Source organism: Hetaerina americana, unplaced genomic scaffold, assembly GCF_022747635.1.
Source record: "Hetaerina americana unplaced genomic scaffold, ioHetAmer1.1.p SCAF_17, whole genome shotgun sequence".
Lineage (NCBI taxonomy): Eukaryota > Metazoa > Arthropoda > Insecta > Odonata > Calopterygidae > Hetaerina > Hetaerina americana.
Genome location: NW_027286730.1, coordinates 2,504,230 through 2,527,820, shown reverse-complemented (window position 1 = coordinate 2,527,820; position 23,591 = coordinate 2,504,230). Strand labels below are relative to the sequence as shown.

The 23,591-nt window shown below is 35.6% G+C and overlaps 2 protein-coding genes across 2 annotated transcripts in view; one reads left to right on the top strand and one right to left on the bottom strand.

Annotated features, from left to right (window-relative positions):
* Positions 1-2,080: 2,080 nt before the first annotated feature.
* RpS4 (ribosomal protein S4) lies at positions 2,081-7,914 on the bottom strand. Its single transcript, XM_071584244.1, has 6 exons — positions 7,823-7,914; positions 7,122-7,380; positions 6,945-7,042; positions 6,255-6,426; positions 5,469-5,598; positions 2,081-2,294 (listed from the first exon to the last, which is right to left on the bottom strand). Exons 1-6 carry the CDS (start codon positions 7,823-7,825, stop codon positions 2,159-2,161), a joined length of 798 nt encoding a protein of 265 aa, XP_071440345.1. The 5' UTR covers positions 7,826-7,914; the 3' UTR covers positions 2,081-2,158.
* Positions 7,915-8,028: 114 nt separating this feature from the next.
* The window catches only part of LOC139687118 (SET and MYND domain-containing protein 4-like), a 56,284-nt gene continuing 40,721 nt past the window's right edge, over positions 8,029-23,591 (top strand). Inside the window, exons 1-7 of the mRNA XM_071584241.1 lie at positions 8,029-8,724; positions 8,864-9,084; positions 9,221-9,371; positions 9,522-9,653; positions 12,997-13,273; positions 16,141-16,240; positions 20,106-20,305. Of these exons, the coding sequence (XP_071440342.1) occupies positions 8,495-8,724; positions 8,864-9,084; positions 9,221-9,371; positions 9,522-9,653; positions 12,997-13,273; positions 16,141-16,240; positions 20,106-20,305 (1,311 nt within the window). The 5' untranslated portion in view covers positions 8,029-8,494. The remainder of the gene's footprint in view (positions 8,725-8,863; positions 9,085-9,220; positions 9,372-9,521; positions 9,654-12,996; positions 13,274-16,140; positions 16,241-20,105; positions 20,306-23,591) is intronic.

The following is a 23,591-nucleotide window of genomic DNA, read 5'->3' as shown; positions in this document are numbered from 1 at the left end:
TTAATTTATTGGATATTAATCTAACCTGGAAGAAAGTAGCAAATTAATGTATGCTTCCAAAGATATATATTCATATCGACAATTGCATACCATGTTACTTTTCAGTTTAACTTCAGGTAAGAGCACTGCATCACTATTCACCATATGATGTGAGAAAATCATTTGAGGGTGTCTCCTGGCTATACCCGGACATTGCATGGACTGGGGAAACAAATTTTTCAATAGGTTTAGCTTCTTTGCAGATCAGGCTAACCTGGAGTAGCTAAGTCCACAGCCATGTATTATTTCGTTGTCACATTACACTGCCTAAAATATAATTGAAACCTTACCAGTTTAGACTTTCATTTTCATTCCCTCACCTGCAAGCAGGTGTTACTTCAAGAGTGATTTCCTCCTACAACGAGTGAGCTGGAAGTGACAAGGAAGTCCGTCAAGCATCTTTCATTAAGCTGGCATCTTACCCACATTTCAGATTTTAAACTAAAAGAGATGTGCCTTACATTATTCCCATTTTCTTTCATAATTTTGGTACTAATTATGGTTGCCAAAGGCAATTCATGTACTAATGACCATCCAAATGACAATTCTTGCACCAACATAATATTTACGAGGGTAGGTTGAAAAGTAATGCACACATGCTTGTAGAGCACAAATAAAAACAAATGGCAAGATTGGGCAAAAAGTACATTCAAATAAAATTCTTAAAGTTTCAAAATCATTAATTTATTTTTCAGCTAAGTCACTGTTGAGGCTAACACATTTCTTCCAACGTGGGACAAGTTTTTTCATTCCATCACGAAAAAACTTTGACTTTTCTCAAATCCAGTACCTAACAGCAGCCTTCAACCCATCATCCGAGGAGCAATGACTACCCTAGAGATATGAAGTCTATCCAAAAAGTAACAAGACTTGTTCTTTCAAAAATTATTTATTTATTCATGAATATCTATTTTGTCCCTTCAAAGTAATCCCCATTTGATATTATACACTCGTGCCAACGTTTTTTCCAATCCTTGGAAGCATTTCAGATCACAAAAAATCATTTTTTGTGATCTTGTTCAGCTCCTGCTTCGATGCAGTCTTTTATCTCATCAATCGTAGCACAACAGCATCCTTTCATGGGCCTTTCCAGTTTCAGGAACGAGAAAAAGTCACTGGGGGGCCAGATCTGGGGAATATGGTGGCTGTGGCATCATTAGTGTGTTGTTTTTGGCATAACTTGCAGGTAATATCCCTTATTTATGGTTCTACCCTGTGGCAAGAACTCGTGATGCACCACGCCCCTACAATCGAAGAAAACTGTAAGCAAAACTTTCACATTCGACCGAATTGGGTGTGCTTCTTCCAGTCTCGTGCTGCAGCTTCCATTGGGATGATTGAGCTTTAGCTTCCACGTCATAACCATTAACCCATGATTCACCACCAGTTATGACCCTCTGAAGCAAATTTGGGTCGTCGCCGACAGAGTAGAGCACCTCATTAGCAATGTTAATATATTGCTGTTTTTGATGGAAATTGAGCAATTTTGGTATAAATTTTTCGGTGACGCATGTTGTGCCCAAATCATTGGTAAAAATCGATGGCACAAACCAATCGATAGGTTTAGGTCCTCAGCAACTTCTCTAAAAGTGATTTGACAATTGGCCAATACTATTTTCTCCCTATTCTCAGCACCTACTACTGCACTACTCTCAACACTGACATGATTTCAAACAATTTGAGAAAAAATTCAGTTTGTTCAAATCAATGTGATTAATCAAATCCGTCATCGGACAAATTTCAACCATACCAAAAAAGTCTTGTGAAATAACCACCCACTAGCAAACTAACTTTCAAATAACAAAATGGATATTAATTTACAATAATGAACAATGCCATTAGTATAAAGATAAGGTAAAATAAATGATGCAATACACTAATGTTGGATTGAGAATTAGTTAAAAGTGGATTATTCTGATGTGACATCTTTCCTGATCCTTTATACTAAATTATAATAGATAATAAAATCTAAAATTACTCAGATCAAATTTCCAAATCACAAGGAAGCTTGACATAGGTAGGTAAAAATAAAAGACATATGTATATCCCACGCAACATTTATTGCAAATGTTAAAATTGGGGTTTTCTTTGATTTCAAAATTGGCCACAATATTTAACTTTAAACACCAGAGGCAGCTGCTTTGGCAGCCAGCCGCTTGTCCCTCTCCTCTGCAATACTCAGCTTCACACCCTTACCACGAGGCAATGAGATGTATGCTTTGCTTCCCTTGCCAATGATGAACACGTTGTTTAACCTTGAATAATTTAAGAATAATAAATTAATACAGTTCATATTCATTAAACGTTTGCAGCAATGAATACACTATTTTCCATGAAATAAATTGTTAACCAAATCAATGCCTGCCTCTTTACAGCAAATTTATTTAGGTGCAGAAATTGAAAAATCACTCCTTGGCTGGCATATCCCATTGCTCTTTTAACAAATTTAATCATCAAGGATTCTCTTAGGATGAGGGTAAATGGTTCAGCCAGTCAAAAACATTTTGTGGCATACACAACTTCTCACAACACTTTCAAATATTAACCTAGTACACATTTTGTATTGGCACAAAATTTAATACATGCCCTTCTAAATTAAAATAAATCTTCATGCCAAGTTCTAAATTAAAAATTATTACAAATACTACACTTAATATATAATCTATCACTGGTCACAATAATGCTAACCACAAAATTAAATGAAAAAGTCAAAGCACAGAATCAATAACAGCATAATTAAGTCTCAAACCACTTTAGCACAGTTGTTCAAATGATCATATCGCAATGCCACCTGATCATCTTAGACAACTTCAAACTACCACTCCTGCCAATCATTCTCTTGAGCGTCACGGATTGTTAAGTTTGACTATTGCCTTGTTAAGAGTCTTGGAAGTTTGGTCTAGTCATCACTATAGTAATACTATGACATTACCACATTTTTCTTCCTCCCCATTAGGACCAAGGTAAATAAGTCATTCTTCCAACTCCCTTTTCTTTTGCCTCTCGTGTCAAAGATAATGACTAGAGGAAATAAGCTTCTTAATCTAAGGCCTTCAGCTACATATTTTCACTGTCCCTCACCCTCTTCCCCTGCAATTTATTAAGTTTACTTACATTTTTACTTCAATGTCTTTCAAGAGAATATTTCCCTCATTTTTGATATGACAAGGCTCCCGAGGTGCAAAATTTCACAGAAAAATGCTGAAATTCTACCAAAACAGGAGTAGAGCAATACGCTACTAAATCTCCTAAGAGCGACAGCGGAGTTGTTAAAGACTCAAGTTCAGTAAATGAAGTGCTTCATAAACCTTCTAATTAACCTCAGTTCTTTCACCAGAGGGGTAATTTCTATATGGATTGAACTGTAATAACAATTCCGTCAATCCTTCTATTTTTATTGTCATTGAAGTGACATTTTACTCCAAATTTTATGTTAGCCATATCAAACGCTTATATAAATATTTATTTTCAGCAAAATTAATGATTTCAGTTTATTCTGGAGAATATTAGAGTTTTCTTAAATAGTTTTCTTTAACTGGGCAAAAATGTACCTATAAAATGTAGCAGCCAATGCAATACATTCTGAAGTTTACAGTGGCATTACATCAGGGACAACTGTGATCAAAGTATATTAAATCTCATTATATACAGAATTTAACAAGATGAATGAAATAGTTTCCAAAATAAGGTGAGCCCATACAATCAGACTAATCAGTTAAGTAAAATCAGCTCATCAAAAAGAGGACAGAGAATCAGGCATGGGGAACAATCAGATTGGGTACAGGTAGGCGAAAGGCATGACATCGCAGTAATTATGTCATTAATAAAGAAAATATAAAAAAGAAAGGAAGGGTGGGTTCAGGAATTGGAGAAGTATTAGTGATACTATAGTAATCAGGTCACTAATAAATAGGAACATAGAAAGCAACCATGAAATATTTGCTTTTCTGTTAGATTTCAATAAGGCATTTTAGAAGAGTAAATAGGATAGAATCAATGAATATAGTGCAGAAAACAGGAGTATATAGAAGTGATAAGCTACGAAAATCTCAACATTAGACTAGGCAAAGCAGGAGAGAAGGTTAATGGGAGAAATCCAAACGAGGTAGGAAAAGTGAATACAGAGCATTAGGATTGGCAACAGAATTTCTAAGTCAATGATGGAGGGGAAACAGAGAGGCTAGCAGAGGAGGAGGAAAAGGACAAGCATGTTGGAGGGATTGAAGGGAGGAAAAATGTATGCAGACTACAACGATTTATTAGCATTTGGTGCCAGGTTGCTAGCCAAAGCTTAGAAATCTAGCATAAGATTAGATTTGTCAATTCAAAACCTACATCAGAGTATAACACACTTAATAGTACCAGATTTAGTTTTCCCACCATATTTCTTTGCAATTATTGCCTCGCTTTCTGGCATTGTGGTGGACTAGAAACAAATGTTCAAGCTTCCTATCTTTGAGAACTATTTAAATGTGGCTTCATCTACCTTCTCCACCGAATCAAGTTTACTGTACCCAGATATTTTCCAACTTTCCGATAAAATTTCAACACTTAACAGATCAAAAACACAAAAAAGGTGGAATTAAGGTGGGATCCATATTGGAACAACATTGAGCAACAAGTACCCCAATTCTCATATATAATGTAGATTATGCTGCCCCATGCTCAAAATTTTCACATTTCTTTCCAGAAGAGCTCTGCAGTTCAGTTAATTTCCCGAGAGCATAAGCAGAATGTTGCTAAGGAAACACACTGTGCAACAATAAATTACATCGCGAGAGTTTTTCAAGAGTAAATTCTATGTGAATTAATTATACCCTAAAATCCATACAAGCAAATGAGACATATTTATACATGTAGTGAATGAAATCACAAGAATGATCACTTTATTTTCATTCCACAATCATTCTCATAAAGTACTTCGTAATGTTGGTTCCACTTTAAGTAGAACAACCTTAACAAGACCAATTCTATCCTCTACACTGGTAACAATTAGAATTTAATCCTCGGCATTACACTGCAGATTGAATAAGCAATGCCTTCGCAAATGAACAAACAGAACAGGTAATCATGTTCTAACATTCCGTAATAATGTTTATAATTAGTATATTAGATGAGTTAAGGCATGAGAACTCATGTTTTAATGGCTCATTCTGTCATCATCCTCATGGACATTAAGAATAATTCCAGAGTAAGCCATTAAAATTTCAGCTGCTGAATACCAGGGAAGATTTCACTCATCTTCATCAGACGAGACTAAATATTTCTTATGTCACCTTTGAAACATTTTCAGCAAAACAATGAATGAGAATTATCATGAAAGATCAAACAAACACATTAAGAAAATAAGTCTCCTCAGCTATTTCTCCTGACATTACAGCTAAACAATATTCAAAATGCTCAGCACAGAAACTAAAACTACATATTACCTAGTGGCAAATGTGTGTCCTTGAGAGTCCTTAATGTGAACTATATCAAATGAACCAGGATGACGCTCACGATTGACAACAGTTCCAACTCGACCCAAGTTACGACCTCCTGTGATCATACACAAATTTCCTAAAATTCAAAATAAATATTCGTTAGAAACTCCCAAAGCTTACATCAATTTAATAGTTTAAAAGTTAACTATTATTAAGAAAAACCAGTATTGCATAAAAACTATCACAAAGGGGAAAAAGCTTCAGGAGTAGCACATCCTTCATGCTATCTAAATTGAAGCTTGTTGGGGTTTTAGAGTGGAAGTAAGGCCTGATCTCAATCTCTTTTCCTCTTTGCTTAATTCACTAGAATATCTTAGTAGACAACAAAAAGGGGACAAATTAACACAAGGTTTACATTTTATTAAAAAAGCACATCCAAAACCCAGTTCAACTTATTTAAAATGCAATTAAATTATTACAGCATAATCAATGAAGACATTTCGTACACACAATAAAATTTTAAAATATGCTAGTGTATCATTGACATGCATATAATCGAAATGAATGCTAGGTTCAGAAAATATTCACATCCCTTCTGCAAGTACACAAGACATACTTGAGGACAAACTGCTTGTATCAAGGTACGTTGTAATACATTACATAATATAGCACTTTATATATCAAAATTATAGAATAAAAATGTTTATTAGGTCTTCCTAACACATCTGTAATAGCCCTGGGGAAAATAATGATCACGGTGAATATATTCAAGAATTACTTAAATAAACCAACCTGAATCAAATCTAATGCTTTCCATAATTTTGGATGTTGCGATGTCCAGCTGGATTGTATCATTCACCTTAATAACAGGATCTGGATAGCGAATGGTCCGTCCATCATGAGTAACCAAAAATGGAATTCCCTTGGGTCCTGTCTGCACTCTCTTTACTTTGCAAAGCTTGTACTAAAAAATAATAAAATAAAATGTGAATGTCATTACTGTCAGCACTTAACTACTATGCAGGTAGACAAAATGTTCTGACATTCACAGTTACCACCAAATGACAAGAATATTAACGAAGAAGCACTGTTCTTATGGCATAGATACATTCAAAACTTGGGTAAAAAAGGAGTCCTAAGGCATACAAGATAATTAGTAAAAACGACCCTGGCCCAACATTAGATCCATGAGATGACCCATGCGACCCCATTTAACATTACATTACATTCCCAGACTAAATAATATAGAATGACTCTCCCTGAATAACAATATATCCTGGACTAGAAATGGCGAAAATACGCTCATGCGGCCTGGAGTATTATTAATCAGGTAATTATAATCCACCCTTTAAATACATCAATGCTATTAACCAAATGTTTATGGCAATGAAGACTCGCTTCTAATTAAAACAAAGAGCTTAACTACTACAATTGAGTGACAACTACGATTTCATAAATTGGATGGCTTTCCCTTGCTATTACCTTGGCTTCCTCGGCAGTTATCCTGTGAATTGTAAACCGCCCTTTGACGTCGTAAATGAGCCGGAAAAATTCCCCAGTCTTCTCAATCGTAATTACATCTGTAGAAAAAAGAAAACGAAAGTGAAATTTACTCTTCTAAATGTCAAATACATGAAGGAATAATAATCGTACTCTTACCCATAAAACCAGCAGGATAATTTGCATCTGTTCTGATTTTCCCATCAACTTTTATGAGGCGCTGCATCACTATTTTCGTAACCTCACCCCTTGTCAAGGCATACTTCAGCCGATTCCTCAGGAAGATCACCAAAGGTAATGACTCCCTTAGCTTGTGTGGCCCAGTGCTTGGACGAGGAGCATAAACTCCTCCCAATTTATCCAACATCCATGCTTTTGGAGCATTTAAGCGTTTTAAATGCTTTTTAGGTCCTCGAGCCTACAATAAAACGTTTATATACAGTTACTTACTTAAGTTCGGAAAAAAATATTTCTTACACTGCAACAATGAGATTTTTCCACGGGTAGGAGGGCTGAACGTCACGTGGCATAAACATTACCGGAATAATTCGTTTTTCTAAAATGAGTGTAGAGCAAAAACCCTAATGGGCCACATGGTTTAAAACCCATCCGACACCAGCCGTAATGAAACACCTTTGCAATGTGTCAATTTCTTACAACGAAACAACATGTAGACGAGGCTTATGGACCATTTGTTCAGTTTTCGGCATCATCAAAGAGTAAAGCACAAGCAACGGGCAGAAAAATGGAACGCACAAACATAAAATATAACATAACTAGGAATTATATACATAGTGTATGGCATACAATATCTAAACGGAATATTTGATGGAACAAGATGAAAATTTAGCCTCACTCACCATTGCGAATACGTGAACGGAAGAGAATTTCTCGCTCGGTCCGACAACCGGAAGTCGCGCTGATGTCAAAGAATATTCAACTGAGACTTGAATAAGACTGATAGCGACAGTAGCATAAGGTCAGAAAACTTTAAAACATCTGAATAATGAAACTGTTTCATGGAACTTCTTCCACCAAGTTTCCATGACGTCTTGGTTTCGTACTGCTTCCCCTAATGGTGAAGAGCTTTCTGTGTATGTTCGGTTAATTTCTCCTGGTATCAACCAAAAATTTACTCCATGTAATTTGTATATACGTCTAGATATATAAGCTTTGAATTTATGCGTTATTTGTTTATATTGTTTGGAATCTTACCATTATGTCATTCTGATTCGTCGTATGAGTAGTACTAGTGGAACTGTAACCGTAGTAGCAATCTTGTGAGAATGAGATTGCAGTAATGCGCTACGTACCCTTGTTCGTTTTCAGCGCTGGGTTGAAAGTTTGTGTTTTGGTTTTTCTTTCATTTGTGTGCCAAGTCTGTTTGACGTGCAGTGTATCACGTGATGAAATGGGATACACAATGATAAGGCGAAGTATTTCGCAGGGATCTTTTTTACAATTCATTTAAACTCTTATGCTACAAGTGACCGACGAGGTTGACACTAGAAATAAGTTGAACGTTGCAAGAAATGGCGACCTGGTCGTCTTCAGAAAACCACCCGAAGCTCGAACCAGAGACAAACGGATCTTTGGGTGTTGTGACACATGATCTTCAAGATTACATTGACGATAGCCTCGACCCTACCACCTTTGGAAGGGTTTTTGAGCAGATCCCAGTGTTTTCTATGCTCCCAGAGCAGAACAAGTCTTGTTCCGAAGATTTCAGCGGTGTAAGCGAGAGCCAAGACGAAAATGCCGGGTTGGTAATCGATGCATTGTAGTACCACATTCACATTGAAATACTCATAATTGCTGTCACTCTTTTGTACAGAAGAATATTTAATTTATTATCTACTTATGTGATCTTCGTCAACATTTTTCCCATTTATCCCCTTCAGGTATATTCATCATACCATCACTTCAGATGAAATTTACTTTAGCATTCATCCCGGTAACTCCCAGATGCCTGAAAACCCGTCCCATGCCACTTTAACAATTGAGACGCATGATCCAAAAACCAACACGAAGGAAATAAAAAGGTACAGATGCGAATATGACAACTGTGAAAGGAGTTACAGTACTGCTGGTAATCTTAGAACTCACATGAAAACACACAAAGGTAAGCACATGTGTTTTCTTGTAGTTAATTTGAATTTGGACTGAAAGAATTGCTTTGTATTAGACCAATATTCAGTTTATAGGCGTGCAGTCTTTATCAGCTAGAAGAAAAATCTTACAACGTTCTGTTTCTACAGGAGAATATCGTTTCAAGTGTGCAGAACCCGGTTGTGGGAAAGCCTTTCTTACTTCATATAGTTTGAAGATACATATTCGCGTTCACACTAAAGTGAAACCCTTTGAATGTGGTTATGTTGGATGCGAAAAAGCATTTAACACATTATACAGGTGAAGAATGCCTTTCAGCTGAAAGATTTATAATTCCCATTTTTTTAAGAAGTTATGTTTTCCTCGGGTGCAAATTGGCATGGATCACAATCATTTATTTTTCATTGTAAATAATATTTAAAATTTCATGACTTAATTTTCCTGTTTCAGGCTCAAAGCTCATTTAAGACTCCACAGCGGTAATACTTTTAATTGTGGTGAAAATGGTTGCTTGAAGTTTTTCACTACATTAAGTGATTTGAAAAAACATGTCAGAACACACACCAAGGAGAAACCTTTCAGGTTGGTATTGGACAGTCATGTTTTTTCCAGCAACACCCATTCATGCCATAATATTGAGCTGTCATTGAAGACTGTAGTAAATTGTACACTGGTGCATGAGTGTTAGACAAAAATGTGGCCACCCAAATCATGAAGTCATTCAATTCAAAACATTCTCCTAAGGTGGTTTATGATAATTGGTTCCACTTGAGCGAGTCCACCTCGTCGAACAGTCAGCAAATCATACTGAATATACCCAGTTGGGAAATTCACCTTGTATTATAATGACGTGGTAGCCTATCAAAAACACATCATGCTGGTTGTGGTTGGCATGGGTCTAAATTTCTGTCTGTCTGTGCTGATGATTTTTTCTCTGTTCAATTTCGACCATTTTCTGTAGTGGTTAGAAGTGATCTAAATCTATGTCCACACAAATGATATTTTTGTGCTCAAGTCCCACATAAGCCAAATCACATCTTCTGAATCTTGTCTACCATTTTATAATGAAAGAGAAAATCTTACTTAGATCAGCCGCAATGTGGAAGGGATATAAAAAAATCTTATTGATCAAAAACAGCTAATCACCTTATCTGTTCATTCTTAGAGATATTATTCATTACATTTTTTGTAGATGTTTCCTTATTTATTAAAACATTTCTTCTAATCATATTATGGTATAAGTGTTTTGTTGTCTATAAAATAACTCATAGGGTGATGAAGGTAGCATTGTGGTTGCTTGAGGCTTGGACCAACTTTTTAGGATTATATGTTGATTTTTGTAGTCTGCAGGATAGCATGCTCAGAGTATTTCACAGAAAATTTTCACAAAAAATGTGACAAAAATTAACATTACTCCTAGTTTTAAGATTAACTGTTTGTACTTTGTTCACACCAGCACCTCATAATTATACAGACATAGTTGCCTTACAAATAATGGCTTACTGTGAGCATCGAATTTGGCATTAGCCATAACCCTTACTTCTGTTTTGAATCTTAGGGTCATTTATAGTACCAGATCCTTTACTCCAGAGGTGTATATACGTGACACAGAATACTTGAAGAATCCATGATAAATATTTTGGCGATATGTAGTTCTAGATATCCTGCCTCATATCTTGGTGATATGGACATTCCAGGGCCATATTGGGCCCACAGGAAGCCTAACAGTTTACCTGATGTATTCCTGAGCAATATCCTTTCAGCTTAGCAATAGTGATTGAGTTTAATGTCATTTAACAAGGAACCATTTACTGAAAGCCAGGGTATAGCCTTTTCTAGGGCTTTTGTAGCTTAAGAGTTTAGATCCTGGGTTTTTATCCAAGAGTAGTTGAGTTGAATCAACCACATAAAGTAGGAATTTAAAGGATCTTATTGTATGGAGCATTTACTTGGGAAAGGAAAAGATAAGATAGTCTGGAGTTTATGTGGAAGTGAACCGTTGTGGGCAGTTTCCCCATCAAAAATATTGGGTGAGCAAGTTATGTGTGTTACTTTCATTTTGTTTCTACATTATGCTCAGTTATCTTGCTGGTTGTTATTACAAATTTTATATTCAAATTTATATGCTAGAGCCATTTATAAGCTGAGAAATGTGCCACAGCACTCTTTAAGGTGTTTCCATGATAAGATATTAAGGATTGCCTTCCAGTTGTTGTGTGGCTTGGGTAAGCTATTGGATTTGGATTAATATCGTAATGTATGGCTATTGGTGAAGAGGAGAGTGGTCAGGAAAAGGATATTGAAATATAAAGTACCACTTAGCTCCTGCAGCAAAAGTTTTACATTCATGTGAGTGTTTGGATGACTAACTCATTAGGATTTAGTTACCAATTGCTTCACATGGTTAATATTTTTCCTTACTGCATTTTTTTGTTGATGTTTTGAGTAGCTTTATTTATTTTAGCATTTGAACTAAACGAGATTTATTCTGAAAGTTCATTACAGTTCATTTTTTGATACAAGGCCAAGCTAAACACAAAGTACTCATCCACTGTCGGGGTGAAGGTTAAAGAGAGGGAAGAATGACTTATGGATCAAAATAATTAAAGCAGATGCATTCTATCCTAAAATATCTTATTATTGTAGCAGCAGCATAAAATCTGGAAAATGAGGAATTGCTGGATAATTATTTGGACAGAGAAAATTCAAAAATTTATTATTGATTTCTGGGAATTTTTTAAACACAAGTTTTCAGAAATGACTTAATATCCCTTGTAAATAAATCTTTGAGAAAAAAATTATGAGCCCTTCCGTAGCTACACATGCAATTCTTTCCTCTCTTGTTACAAAATATATCCAGTCTCTTTGCTATTGATATGGCTTCATAGTTCAGTAATTTATTTTTCTTATTCGGTGGCGGAATCATAATTGCAATGAAATTTGACCTTCTGGTAATGAATCAAAATAATTTAAAATACATGTTTCTTGTTTTTGTACAAACTTCAAGTAGTGACAATGATTTGGTCATTACTGCCAAAAAAGAGCAGTTGATAGAACGTTTATATTGCTTAAATTTGATAAATTGAAACATCAATGAAACTGCATACTTCCTGATTAAAGATTATAGCTATGTTAAATTACGTCTAGAGTGAATAAAAACTGTTGCTCACTGGAAAATTATTATGATATTTATTTATGGGCATCAAGGTGGAATATACTAAAATAGTGTACATTCAATATGACACTTATAAGAAAAATTTCAGCAGTAAAATTAATACAAAATAACAATATCATGCATTTGAATTGGAAAAATGTGGCATTAAGAGATCATCAAAATTATAGAAAAAATTATCACAATTTAAGGCAATGTTTTGATTTTATTATTATGTAATAAATTGATGGAAGCAACTTTAAAGTATTTTTTTAGATCACAAGGTACTGTAATGAATGGGGTAAATGTAAATAGACTTTTTGTTGAGATTTAATCAACCCTTGAGAAGTGGATGAAATTAAGATGCACGAGTGATAAACAAACATTGCTTTGGCTTTCTCCTAAAATGTAGCAGTTTGATTCAATTTTTAGTCACGTCATGCCTGAAAGATCAAAAAGTAAGGAAATATATGTAAGACAATGGAGAAACGATGACTTTTGAAAACGAAGACCAGCCTTAAGTCATACCATTATTATTCCAAAATATGAGCCAATGAATACCATACTACTTGTGTTGAACTAATTACTGGTGCAGTAGGGTCCAGTACCCGCTTTTAAGCAAAAAATTGTCAATGGTCTATGAAATAAGAATAGTCTTAGCATAATTTGACAAAGAAATTTGTAGGTGCTCTCCTTATCATGAACTCCTTTCTAATAATTTTTTTCCCATAAAACCAATGAAGTACTGATGATACTTTTTTTAATCATCCTTAGATGCATTGAGACAGGTTGTGGGAAGGCATTTACAGCCAGCCATCACTTGAAGACTCACAAGCGTACACATACCGGTGAGAAACCCTACCCTTGTCAAGTCACCAATTGCTCAGCTGCTTTTTCTACTCCATATTCCCTCAAAGCTCATGTGGCAAGAAGACATCCTCCAGTGGATAGTGAAGAGCTGAGTTCATCGAATGCCTATGCTAGTGGAGGGGACGTGAATGAGGAAACTGAAGACACTGCTTGTGAAGATGATGAAGAGGAAGATACTGAGGTAAGTTTATCCAAGTAAGGGCTGCAAATAAAAGAGAGGCCATAGGTGTTAACTTGAGGGATTGTTTGATGAGAGTTTTCAGCTTTGCTTGTTCTTATTTTGGATGAAACGTTGCATTTAAGGTTAATTTCCATTGTGTGTCACCTTTTTTTGGATAATTATGTTGCTCAGGAGATCACCAAGTCATGGTGAGCCTTGACTATGAGGGTGCCCAGAAATATGGAACATTGATAATCACCTATCAAGGTTTTTCTACTGGATAAGAGTCTAATATTAACAATCATGTGCCATGTTATTATCTGGCTATCTAGATGATTTAGTAATACATGTATAGCTATTTATTTCTTGGGTGCCTCTAGGTATTTCTGTTTTGATGCCATACTAAATTATTTGTTCCGTACACAATTTAATTCCTCTTAGTAAATGATAATGTTGCCAAGGTATCATAATCAGTGTATAAATACCGAGTTTCATGATCTTGATTCCTTAACAAATGAACCATTTCTGTGGCACTCTAGAAGTGCTAATAGCATATTTTTATTGCAATCAATTGAAAATATTTCGCTCCCTAGTGAATCATTCCAAAAAAGTATTGTCATGAAATAATTTTATTTCATTTGTTTAGAGCTATGAATTTCCTATGCTGCCAGGTGGTAATCCCCAACTAGTCTGGGCCAACACAGATTTATTACATATGCCATGAAATATGTGTGTCTCGCAACAAATTGAACTTTTGTCACTTTCAGCAGGAAGCTGGAGAAATTAGTTTTTATGTGTATGATTTTCATGGTTACTTAAATGGAATTCAAACAGTAAGATGGTAGGTTCATTGTGTAAGATGATTGGGACAACCTGAATGCATGGGTTGTATTCTAGCCTTGTTAGAAGAAAATAGCACTCCAGCAAACCATTTGCGTATGGCACACTCATTGATTCACTCACTTATCATGTGATATTCCCCTAATGGCCTTTCTCTTATTGAAGAATCAATGTTCATTAGGTCCTCAATGATTTGGGACATGTTTCCTGTTTATAAAAGTTTAAGCCATAGTACATATGTAGTTATTAGGGGAGAAGTCTTGCAGGTAATTTCATTTGCACAGTTTAAAACCATGAATGCAATAGCTTATACCTTGGTGATTCATTTAACTAGTTTTATGGCATGTGAGATGTTCTAACATGCCATAAAACTAGTTAAATATGTTCTCAGCAATATCCATTCAAGCAAAGTGATCAGAGAGGGGTTAAACAAAATAGCAAACCTTTCTAGCAAAGTCCTGTTGTTAAATAAATAGTCATATTTCCATAATTGTGTGATTGTTTGATCAAATAATTCCATTGAAAATGCAACTTTTATACTTCGAACCCAGGACTTCAATGACCCTTAATTTGTCCATCCATGCAGCAGGTTTTTGAAATTCTTAACAATGTTGACGCTATCCATTGTAGATTGACATTAAAAATGTATTTTTGGGCGGAGATTAATCCTTCTACAACTTAAATTCAACCCTCACACATTCATAGTACTCATGGGGTCAGTTGTAAAGGATTAGATAATAACAATTTGTATAGTACTGGAATGAAAGAGGTGAAAAGAGTGGTGTATTAGGGCATACTTAATTAAAAATTGGCATTTCTCCACAAAATAAAATTTATTAATGCGACTGGTTTCAATGTAACTACATCATCGTCAGGTCACAGTCAACAGTCACAGTGATGACTGTTACCTTACAATGATGTAGTTACATTGAAACCGGTCGCATTAATAAATTTTATTTTGTGGAAAATTGCCAATTTTAAATTAATTATGATATTCCACCATATCACGCCTGAAACCTCGCTTTTTATGCATTAGGGCATGTTTATAAGTAAAAAATACGAGGGTCATCCGGAAAGTAGTACCCGTTCGTGAAATAAAGACACAAAAGTAAATATTAACAAACATAAAAAATTTTATTTGAAAGAGGATACTTTAAACTACTTCTCAACATAATCTCCAAGCAAATTAAGGCATTTGTCATAACGTGTGACAAGTTTCTGTATTCCTGCTGCATAGTCCTTCGCCGCCAGCTCATTGAGATACGCGAGGGACCCATCTTGCACAAATTTTTGCATAATGCAGATGGTGTTTAACAATTTCATGAACAATTGTTCGAGAAACATTGGGAAAATGCTCACAGATGTCATCAATTGTGACGCGCCGATCGTTCCTCACGAATTCGTCAACTGAGCTCACCAGTTGGTCTGTAATGACAGACGGTCTCTCCGAACGCTCATCGTCGTGTGTGTTCCCCCTCCCCATGTTGAAGTTGCGACACCACCGCCGAACAGACGACTCGTCCATTACATTGTCTCCATACACCTCCTTTAATTGGCGATGAATATCACATGGGCGAACGTTTCTTGCATTGAGGAATTTAATCACTGCCCTCACTTCACAACTGGCGGCGTTCTCAATTTTTTTAAACATTGTAAACAATCACAGAAACAACACAGGCAATGCTAGCGTCACGCAACTTGGCTCAGAGAAGGCAGACAAGCCACTGAAGCTATCTGACCTCGTCCAGCGGCTACTCGCGTCGGCACGAACGGGTACTACTTTCCGGATGACCCTCGTAGTAAAATGTTCCTTTTATGCTGTATGATATTGGTTTGTAGTGATTTCAGGATAGGAATTTGTAAATTTTCCCTTCATGATTTCCATGGTTGAATTGTAATCTTGATAGGTTTAAATTTAATTTATCATGTAGATGTTCTTGAATGTCATGCTTCAATGTGGAGTAAAAAAGTTTTTTTTTATTTTGAATGTTGTAAAATATGCATGTGTTAGTTCATTATTGCTCGCAACTGTCCTTGTGATTTTTCAGATTCCTTTGGTTTCGGAAGACACATCCAGTGTTAGCAAGTCTACGAATGTTTCTTCTGAAACATTATCCGATACTGTTGTTCCGTTTGAAAATACCCAAGGTAAGGTCATTTATTTTTCATTTTAGCAGAGATTAGCACAAAGAATTGTTGTTCGTGTACAGTGTTTGGTGTTGTTATCTCTTTGACATGGTCAATTCTTGCTGTTGCAGTAATTTTCAATACAAAAAATATTTAATCTTAAGCATAAGCCAACTTTTCAGATAATCTGTTCAAGTTAATATGTTTTCAGTTAATTTTTAGCTATTTCTGTTTGTTCTTGAAGCCAAATCTCTGTAATTTCAGATTTTCCAATATTTTTTGGCTGTGATGTATTCTTATTAGCCAATTTTAAAATTTATTTTTAATAATGCAACAGTATAACTGAGTAGTAATCATTAGTTACTTCTTAGAGTGAGAATGATATGGTAGATAAATATGAAGAGTGTTCAATTGGTAAGTTTCAGTGGATTCTAAAGTCTAAATCTTTCAATACAAAGTACCGTAAGCTCCCTCAGTTGGTACATAGCATCATTCTTCCTTTATCACCAGACATGCATTGTTTAATTGTCAGCTACTGCAAATTCACTGTGGTCCTGAAATTGTACCTCATGTAATGACTGTCTTGACCAGGGCAAAATGTTTGCACAGAATGATGACTGGTAGTGTGTTATACTGTCATGTTGCCTTATTAACCAACTCCTTTAAAATGCACTGTAAGTGTGGCCTGCAGCTTGGAATATCATATAGATTATCAAAAGGATATAAACATCATTTCGCTCATAAAATTGTGATGGGTGATGAAAGTTGGTACGTTAATGGTTCGTTGGACCACACCTGAATTAAGATTGTCAAGATGTCATTCTGAAAGACAACAATGGTAGCCCTCAGTCTGCCTAAATGATATAGACTTGTACTGAACATTTGGTTTGGGAAAGACTTGAACCATCCCCCGTACTGTCCTATCTGGCTCCTATCAACTCTCATTTGTTCCCACTGTTGAAGATAGAACGGGGTCTACATTTCTCCATTGATAATGAAAATTTCCTCCACATACCTCTTTCAACACTGTAGGATGAGCAACATGATATTCATATTGCATAATAGCAATTAGCTTAATAATAGCAATTTCAGCTACAAAATTATTTGATTGAGTGATAAATATTATCATAAATATCACCTGATGATGATGCACAGCATCAAAAACATGGTCGTGTGAAGTATTAAATCTTTATGTGGAAGTGCAAAGTTTCTTATTTCTACCCTAATGATAAATATTATGTGCAAGTAAATTTGATCTAAATATAATGGAGTCAAAATAAGTGGTACTGACCATCTGGGGTAAAACTAATGTTCAATATTGAGCGTTATCCCATGGAGTTTGAGCCTTCACATATACTAAGATGCATGTAATTTTTTAACCATAATTTTGGAAAGAAAGGTGTGTCTTCTCTGCCTTCAAATATGGTGTGTACATTTGTTTATTTTAATAATTAATTTTAATATATGTAAATAATTTAGTGCTAATATATATATATATATATATATATATATATATATATATATATATATATAGGACTAATTTTGTAACTGCAGCTAGGTGCCTACTGATAATCTTGCATACTACCTTGATCAAAAAGTTCCCGGAATAACCACCGTGTGGCGCTCCCATCGTTCCGATTTGAATTCTGTTTTTTTTTGTTAAATTGGTACATCTGTTGTTGATATTCCCTTTAAATCTTAGTGTCATAACTTGACATTTGCAAAAGTTACGTAGCCAAGAGTACATCTATCTCTGTGTGTGTTGGCGATTTTTTACAATTGCAGAAATGGATTTAAATTTGCAACAACGAACTTGTATTAAATTTTGCGTAAAAAACGGATTTAGTGGCGCATGGACGTTGGAAATGTTGGAAAAGTGTTTCGGCAACGATTCTCTAAAAAAAACGGTCGTTTACCAGTGGCACGAGCGGTTCAGAAGTGGTCGTGAGTCAATCGAAGATGATGAACGCAGTGGCAGACCATCGACATCGAAAGTCGGTGAAAAAATTGATAAAGTCAAAGAAATGTTGGTCAATAACCGCAAATTAACCATCAGAGAAATAGCGGAGGACTTGAACATTGCCTATGGATCCGCCCAAGACATTGTGGTTAATGATTTGGGTTTCCGTCGTGTAGCAGCAAAGTTGGTGCCAAAAGACCTCAATTTCATGCAATAAAGAGACCGTGTTGACGTCGCAAAAGACATGATTTGCGAGGCTGAATCCGATCCTACATTCATCAAAAGGATCATTACTGGAGACGAGACGTGGGTTTATGAGTACGACACGCAATCCAGACATCAGGCAAGTGAATGGCGTTCACCAAATGAGCCGAGACCAAAAAAACCACGTCGTTTTCAGTCAAAAAAGAAGGCAATGCTGACGGTTTTCATGGATTACAACGGTGTAGTGCATCATGAATTTTTGCCAGAAGGCCAGACAGTAAACAAAGAGTATTATTTGGGCGTTATGAGACGTTTGCGTGAAGCAATTTGCCGAAAGAGACCAGAAATGTGGGCAGAAAACTCGTGGATTTTGCACCATGATAACGCACCGTCGCACAGTGCTATCATTATTCGTAATTTTTTGACGAAAAATGCAACAAATACCATCCAACAGCCACCGAATTCACTTGATTTGGCTCCCTGTGACTTCTTTCTGTTCAATCGAGTTAAAAAACCATTACGGGGAACGCGTTTTAGCAGCCGAGAGGAAGTAATGGAAAAATCGCAGGAAGCACTGATGGACATACCGAAAACCGAATATAAAAAATGTTTCGAGGATTGGATCAAGCGCTGGCATAAGTGTGTTGCAGTCGATGGGGATTACTTTGAAGGGGACAATATAGATTTAGATGAATAAACTTGTATTTTTAATTTTCTGAATAAATTCCGGGAAATTTTTGATCAAGGTAGTATTATCAGGTAAATCTAGAAGCTTTTCTGATGAATATAAAGCTATCAAGTGCCATTTTATCATTGTGTTGTGCAATTCTGCTCTCAAACAGTTAATCCTGAAGGAAAGAGTAATTCCTGGCAGGGTCATTTTAGCTTCCTATTCCAAGTCCAAATGAGCTTGCATTGATAATCATCCACAAAGCTTTACTTTCAAAATGCTAGCAATGAAATATATAAAAAGGTTCCATGGTACCATTGATAATTATTCCACTGCTGAAAAAGTCAAAAACTCCAATTTAGGACACCAAAACTCCAAACAAGGTTCCCTCTCTACTGTAAGCTGGATTTTCTTTTGGGGATTAAATTTTAAAACTATTTTTAATTAATTAATAATCTACCTGTGATGTCTATTCTCGAGGGGAAAATGTGCATATAGTTAGGCACATAAATTCAACAGCATCCTTTGGATTACATGAAGGAAATTTGGTAGTAAAATCAAGATCACAATATCTTGAAAAATTAATTTTTATCCTCAAAAACCTGGAATTAGAAACCATCTAATTGCTGGCAATAATAAGATATATCCATCTGATAAGATTTTCCATAGTCAAGAAAGTTCCACCATTCCTATTCTAGTGCACATTGATTGTCAATTATTGAACTTTTCAATCAATGAGTATCAATTGTAATAACACCCTTTGTTGTAGCATTTCTGCCATGTAATTTTATCAGTGAGCTAAAGCCTTCAGGTGTAAAATTATGCCATCATGAATGACAAGAGATATCTCAGACTTCCCTCCAGATTTGAGTTTGTTAAATCGTATCTTTTTATTTTCTCTGTTTCAGCCAAAAGTCCAGTGTAAAAGTTATAAGCGTATGATATTAATAATAAAGAGTGTATTTTATAAGCTTTTATATATGTACTTAATGACGGCAGTTAATTAGCTAGACATTTTTTGTCTCTATCAATTTCCTTTTCTTCATTTGCAGCATATGCCATAATTCCTTTGACTCAACGTAACATTTCAGCCATGTCATCTATGGATGATGACATGCTGGTGGAAGGGTACCTAACAACCGGTGCTACTGGAGGAAGTGGTCTTCTTCCCCTTGGTAGTCTTCTGCGGCATAGTCAACGTTCTGCTCCTTCATGTGAATTGAAGTCATCTTCTTTGAATTCCAAAGATGATGTAAGTGATCAGGTAGCTCCCAACTTCTCAAGCACTCCATGCATTAAAAATACTGGTAATTACACTGAGCATACTGAATTACTGAATGAAGCATCACCTATCAGTAAAAAATTGGTAAGCTCAGCTTCAAATTTTGTTAGAACAGATGTAGAATCTTTGGTGGCTGAAGGCTCTTCAGTTTCATCATCAGTAATCCATACGGTCAAAGAGTTAAACCAGGGAGCGTCAAATATTAGTGAACTGGTTATGTCAAGGTCAAAAAGTCACTTTTCACCAGTGACCCCCAAAACTAATGGCCCACTTACTCACCATTCAGAGAATTGTACACTGGTAGAAAATAAGAGAACTTCTTATAGCTGTAAAGGTCGAGAATGTAAAAAAAGGGAAAAAGGAGATTATTGTAGTAAAGAAGTATTGAATAAGTGTCAATCTAAAAACAGCACTTGTGGGATGGAATGCTCATCAAAAAACAGTTCACGGAATAATGAGATTGTTGTTGGCTCATCTAGCAAAACCAGTGAGTCCTCTGTTCCCAAAGTTTCTTCGTGTAATGAAAACAGTTTCGGGTGTGAGTGTCGGGTATCTGTTGATCACAGTTCATCATGTAATGTCAAGGCAAATGATCCTTGTTGTGTTGTGGTGTGCCTAAGAACTTTGGAAAAAGACTTATTGGATGATAGTAGCGGTGAAAACATCTCACTGCTTGAATCACCTACAAATTGTTCTCCGACAATCCTGGATGTTGAGCAGCATAATGTTGTTGAAGAAAATTCACCAAGTGAGGCTATAAATTCTTCCCTACTTAATAATGAACACATATATGTAATTAAACAAAGCAAACAGTCAGACGCACAGCCTATACAGCTTTTTGAATTGATATCTATGGTTGATGGTTCACAAAATACAACAATAGCAACGTGCCAATCAAAGCCAACTTTCTCCCCCAACAGTTGATTGTGACAGGTTGTGAGGAAATAAAGTATTATTTCAACTCTAAAAAAAGGGTATATAAATGATCACTGTTTGAGAAGTTCATTTGTTTATTAATCAAAATCCTGCCCTGTTTTATTGAGGTAATCCAATGAAATAAATATTACAGTTCACCATTAAATGAAGCATTCTTATGAATGTATTCCAGGGGTTCTAGGCTCACATTGTAAGCCTATGGTAAAATGTAAATTTAATCAATCTATAGGTTAACTGAAGTCCACAAACATGCACATGGGCATATTATTACTGTGAAGATATTTTCCTTTTTTCATTAGTGGTATTCCCAACCACCGAGCCCTGTTGTTTCCATGTTTTCATTGAGGTTTCATAAAAGGTTTGTGGCATATTCCTTCTCATATTCTTTTTGCATATAAAGCAGCCATCCAGTGAGTAAACCAAGAGTAAAAAACTTTTTAGAAAGTTTTTGCTCTCATTCTGTTTATGAAAGAAACATCAAACCATTGGCAGAAGAACTGAGCAAGAACTCATGGCAGCGTTTGTAGATTCCTCTTAAACAAGTTCCTCAGAATAGTTCGACAAACCTAAATTATACTATTGTCATCATTGGTATTCAACACAAATGTTATTGCCTGTCTGATTTTTGCATGCCACAATGACAACTGTATAACTTAGTGCCACACTTAAGAATTTAAAGATCCTGGTTATCGTGTTATCACAGATTTTAGGCTCTTGCAGCTCTTCGTAAATGCTGTGTTGCCTTCCAAGGATGGCTGTGTGTGGGTTATTTGGCCAATATTTCCCTGAAATTGTACCATGTGAAGTCATCTGTTATTAAGTTTCACACTTTCACTCCGGAAAGACCTTGCCACAGTGTGAACTAAACGTTGAGCCCAAGAGGCTCCACTCATAGCCAACCTGAGAAGCCACTGCATCATCAAAGAATTTGGTTATTCAAAGCTATTTCTCTTAGCACTTTAAAACTTGAAAGATTTTCATCTTTGCACCTGGAATCCTTCATGTGGCCCCATACATAGTTCTGGGTTAGGTTTGAACTGAATTACATGCTGAGTAATATTAATCAGAAATATTTAACTCAGAAGTATTATTTATGAGACCCAGTAGAAAAAAGGTGCAGTCCAATGCAGATGCAATGGTAAACCTTTGTGAATAAAAAACAGCATAAAAAATGTCATTGTGAATGGTTATCTATTATCCGTACTAATGTTTGAATGTTTTCCACATGAATTTATAAAACCAGAGAGCAACAAGAGTGAAAGTGGTGGCACAATGAAATCATGTTGCCAAAGTCCTGAGATAATTTGATGAAAATAAGCTTATTTTCCTGGATGTGGTTCTAGCTATGTGATTTTTTTCTGCTAGTTGAATTTTGCAGAAAATTTCTGATGAGAAATCAATATGTATCAATAGCATGGAAAACTTAAAATTTATCATTTGTGTTGTTTCTCGTCATTTTTATCTCGTTGGAGGAGATTTATTTTTCACTTCCATTGATTATTTATGCTGCATGCATCCTAATTTCCATTCACCTCAATTGATTGGCTGGAGCCAAGAATTAATGTCAGCATTCCTTTTTTTGGAAAAAGTGATGAAGGATTTCCATTTAATTTTGCTGGATTTTAATCTCATGCCAGCAGCATAAAGGTCCACTTCTTTCAGTGAGATGCATAATTTTATCCTTCATATTATTGCCACAGACAACTTACTCAGGCAGTCACCTACCCATAAGAAGACATGTACAATTCATTGCAGAACAGGTTACTGATTTCTTATAATTTTTAATTCCAGATTGAGTAATTACTTTAATTTCAGTCATTCAAATTATGGTGATTTATTCACAGCAATTCCTAGGAGCAGTTGAGCTTTCTTTAAATTCTGGCTGTCGTGGAACACAAATCAAAGTGCTTCATTACTGTCTCTATTTATTGTCTTTATTTGCTTTCATGCAATTATGTGCAGTCCTGGAACAAACGTACACCCTTGCATTTCTCACAATTTCTTCATTTTTGGATGATACTATTACCAGTTTTGTTTATGTGTCATACAATCCAGTTTTGCTTGCATGACACCTTGAGGATATATGAAGCGGAGAATAGTAACTCAATAGCGACATAGCACAAAAGTATTAAAAGATAAATTAAATTCACCAAGTGATTGAACAGGAGTCATTTAAGTATTTTATCAGAGGCATCACACTTTTTGTAGTTTAAAGGGGATGATTGCCCTGCTTTCGAGCCTGCATTGTTAGTGCCTCATGGAATGGGCCAAGTGTGCTTATGATCATAATGTTAGTATCTGTTGCCTTCCTGTTTTTTGG

Bases quoted from the DNA above. Each gene is read 5' to 3' on its own strand.
- RpS4 (XM_071584244.1), bottom strand. The intron at 7,043-7,121 runs GTAAGAGTACGA...TTTTTTCTACAG, and splicing joins TTATCCTGCTGGTTTTATGG to ATGTAATTACGATTGAGAAG. The intron at 2,295-5,468 runs GTAATATGTAGT...AAATTATTCAAG, and splicing joins GGACACACATTTGCCACTAG to GTTAAACAACGTGTTCATCA.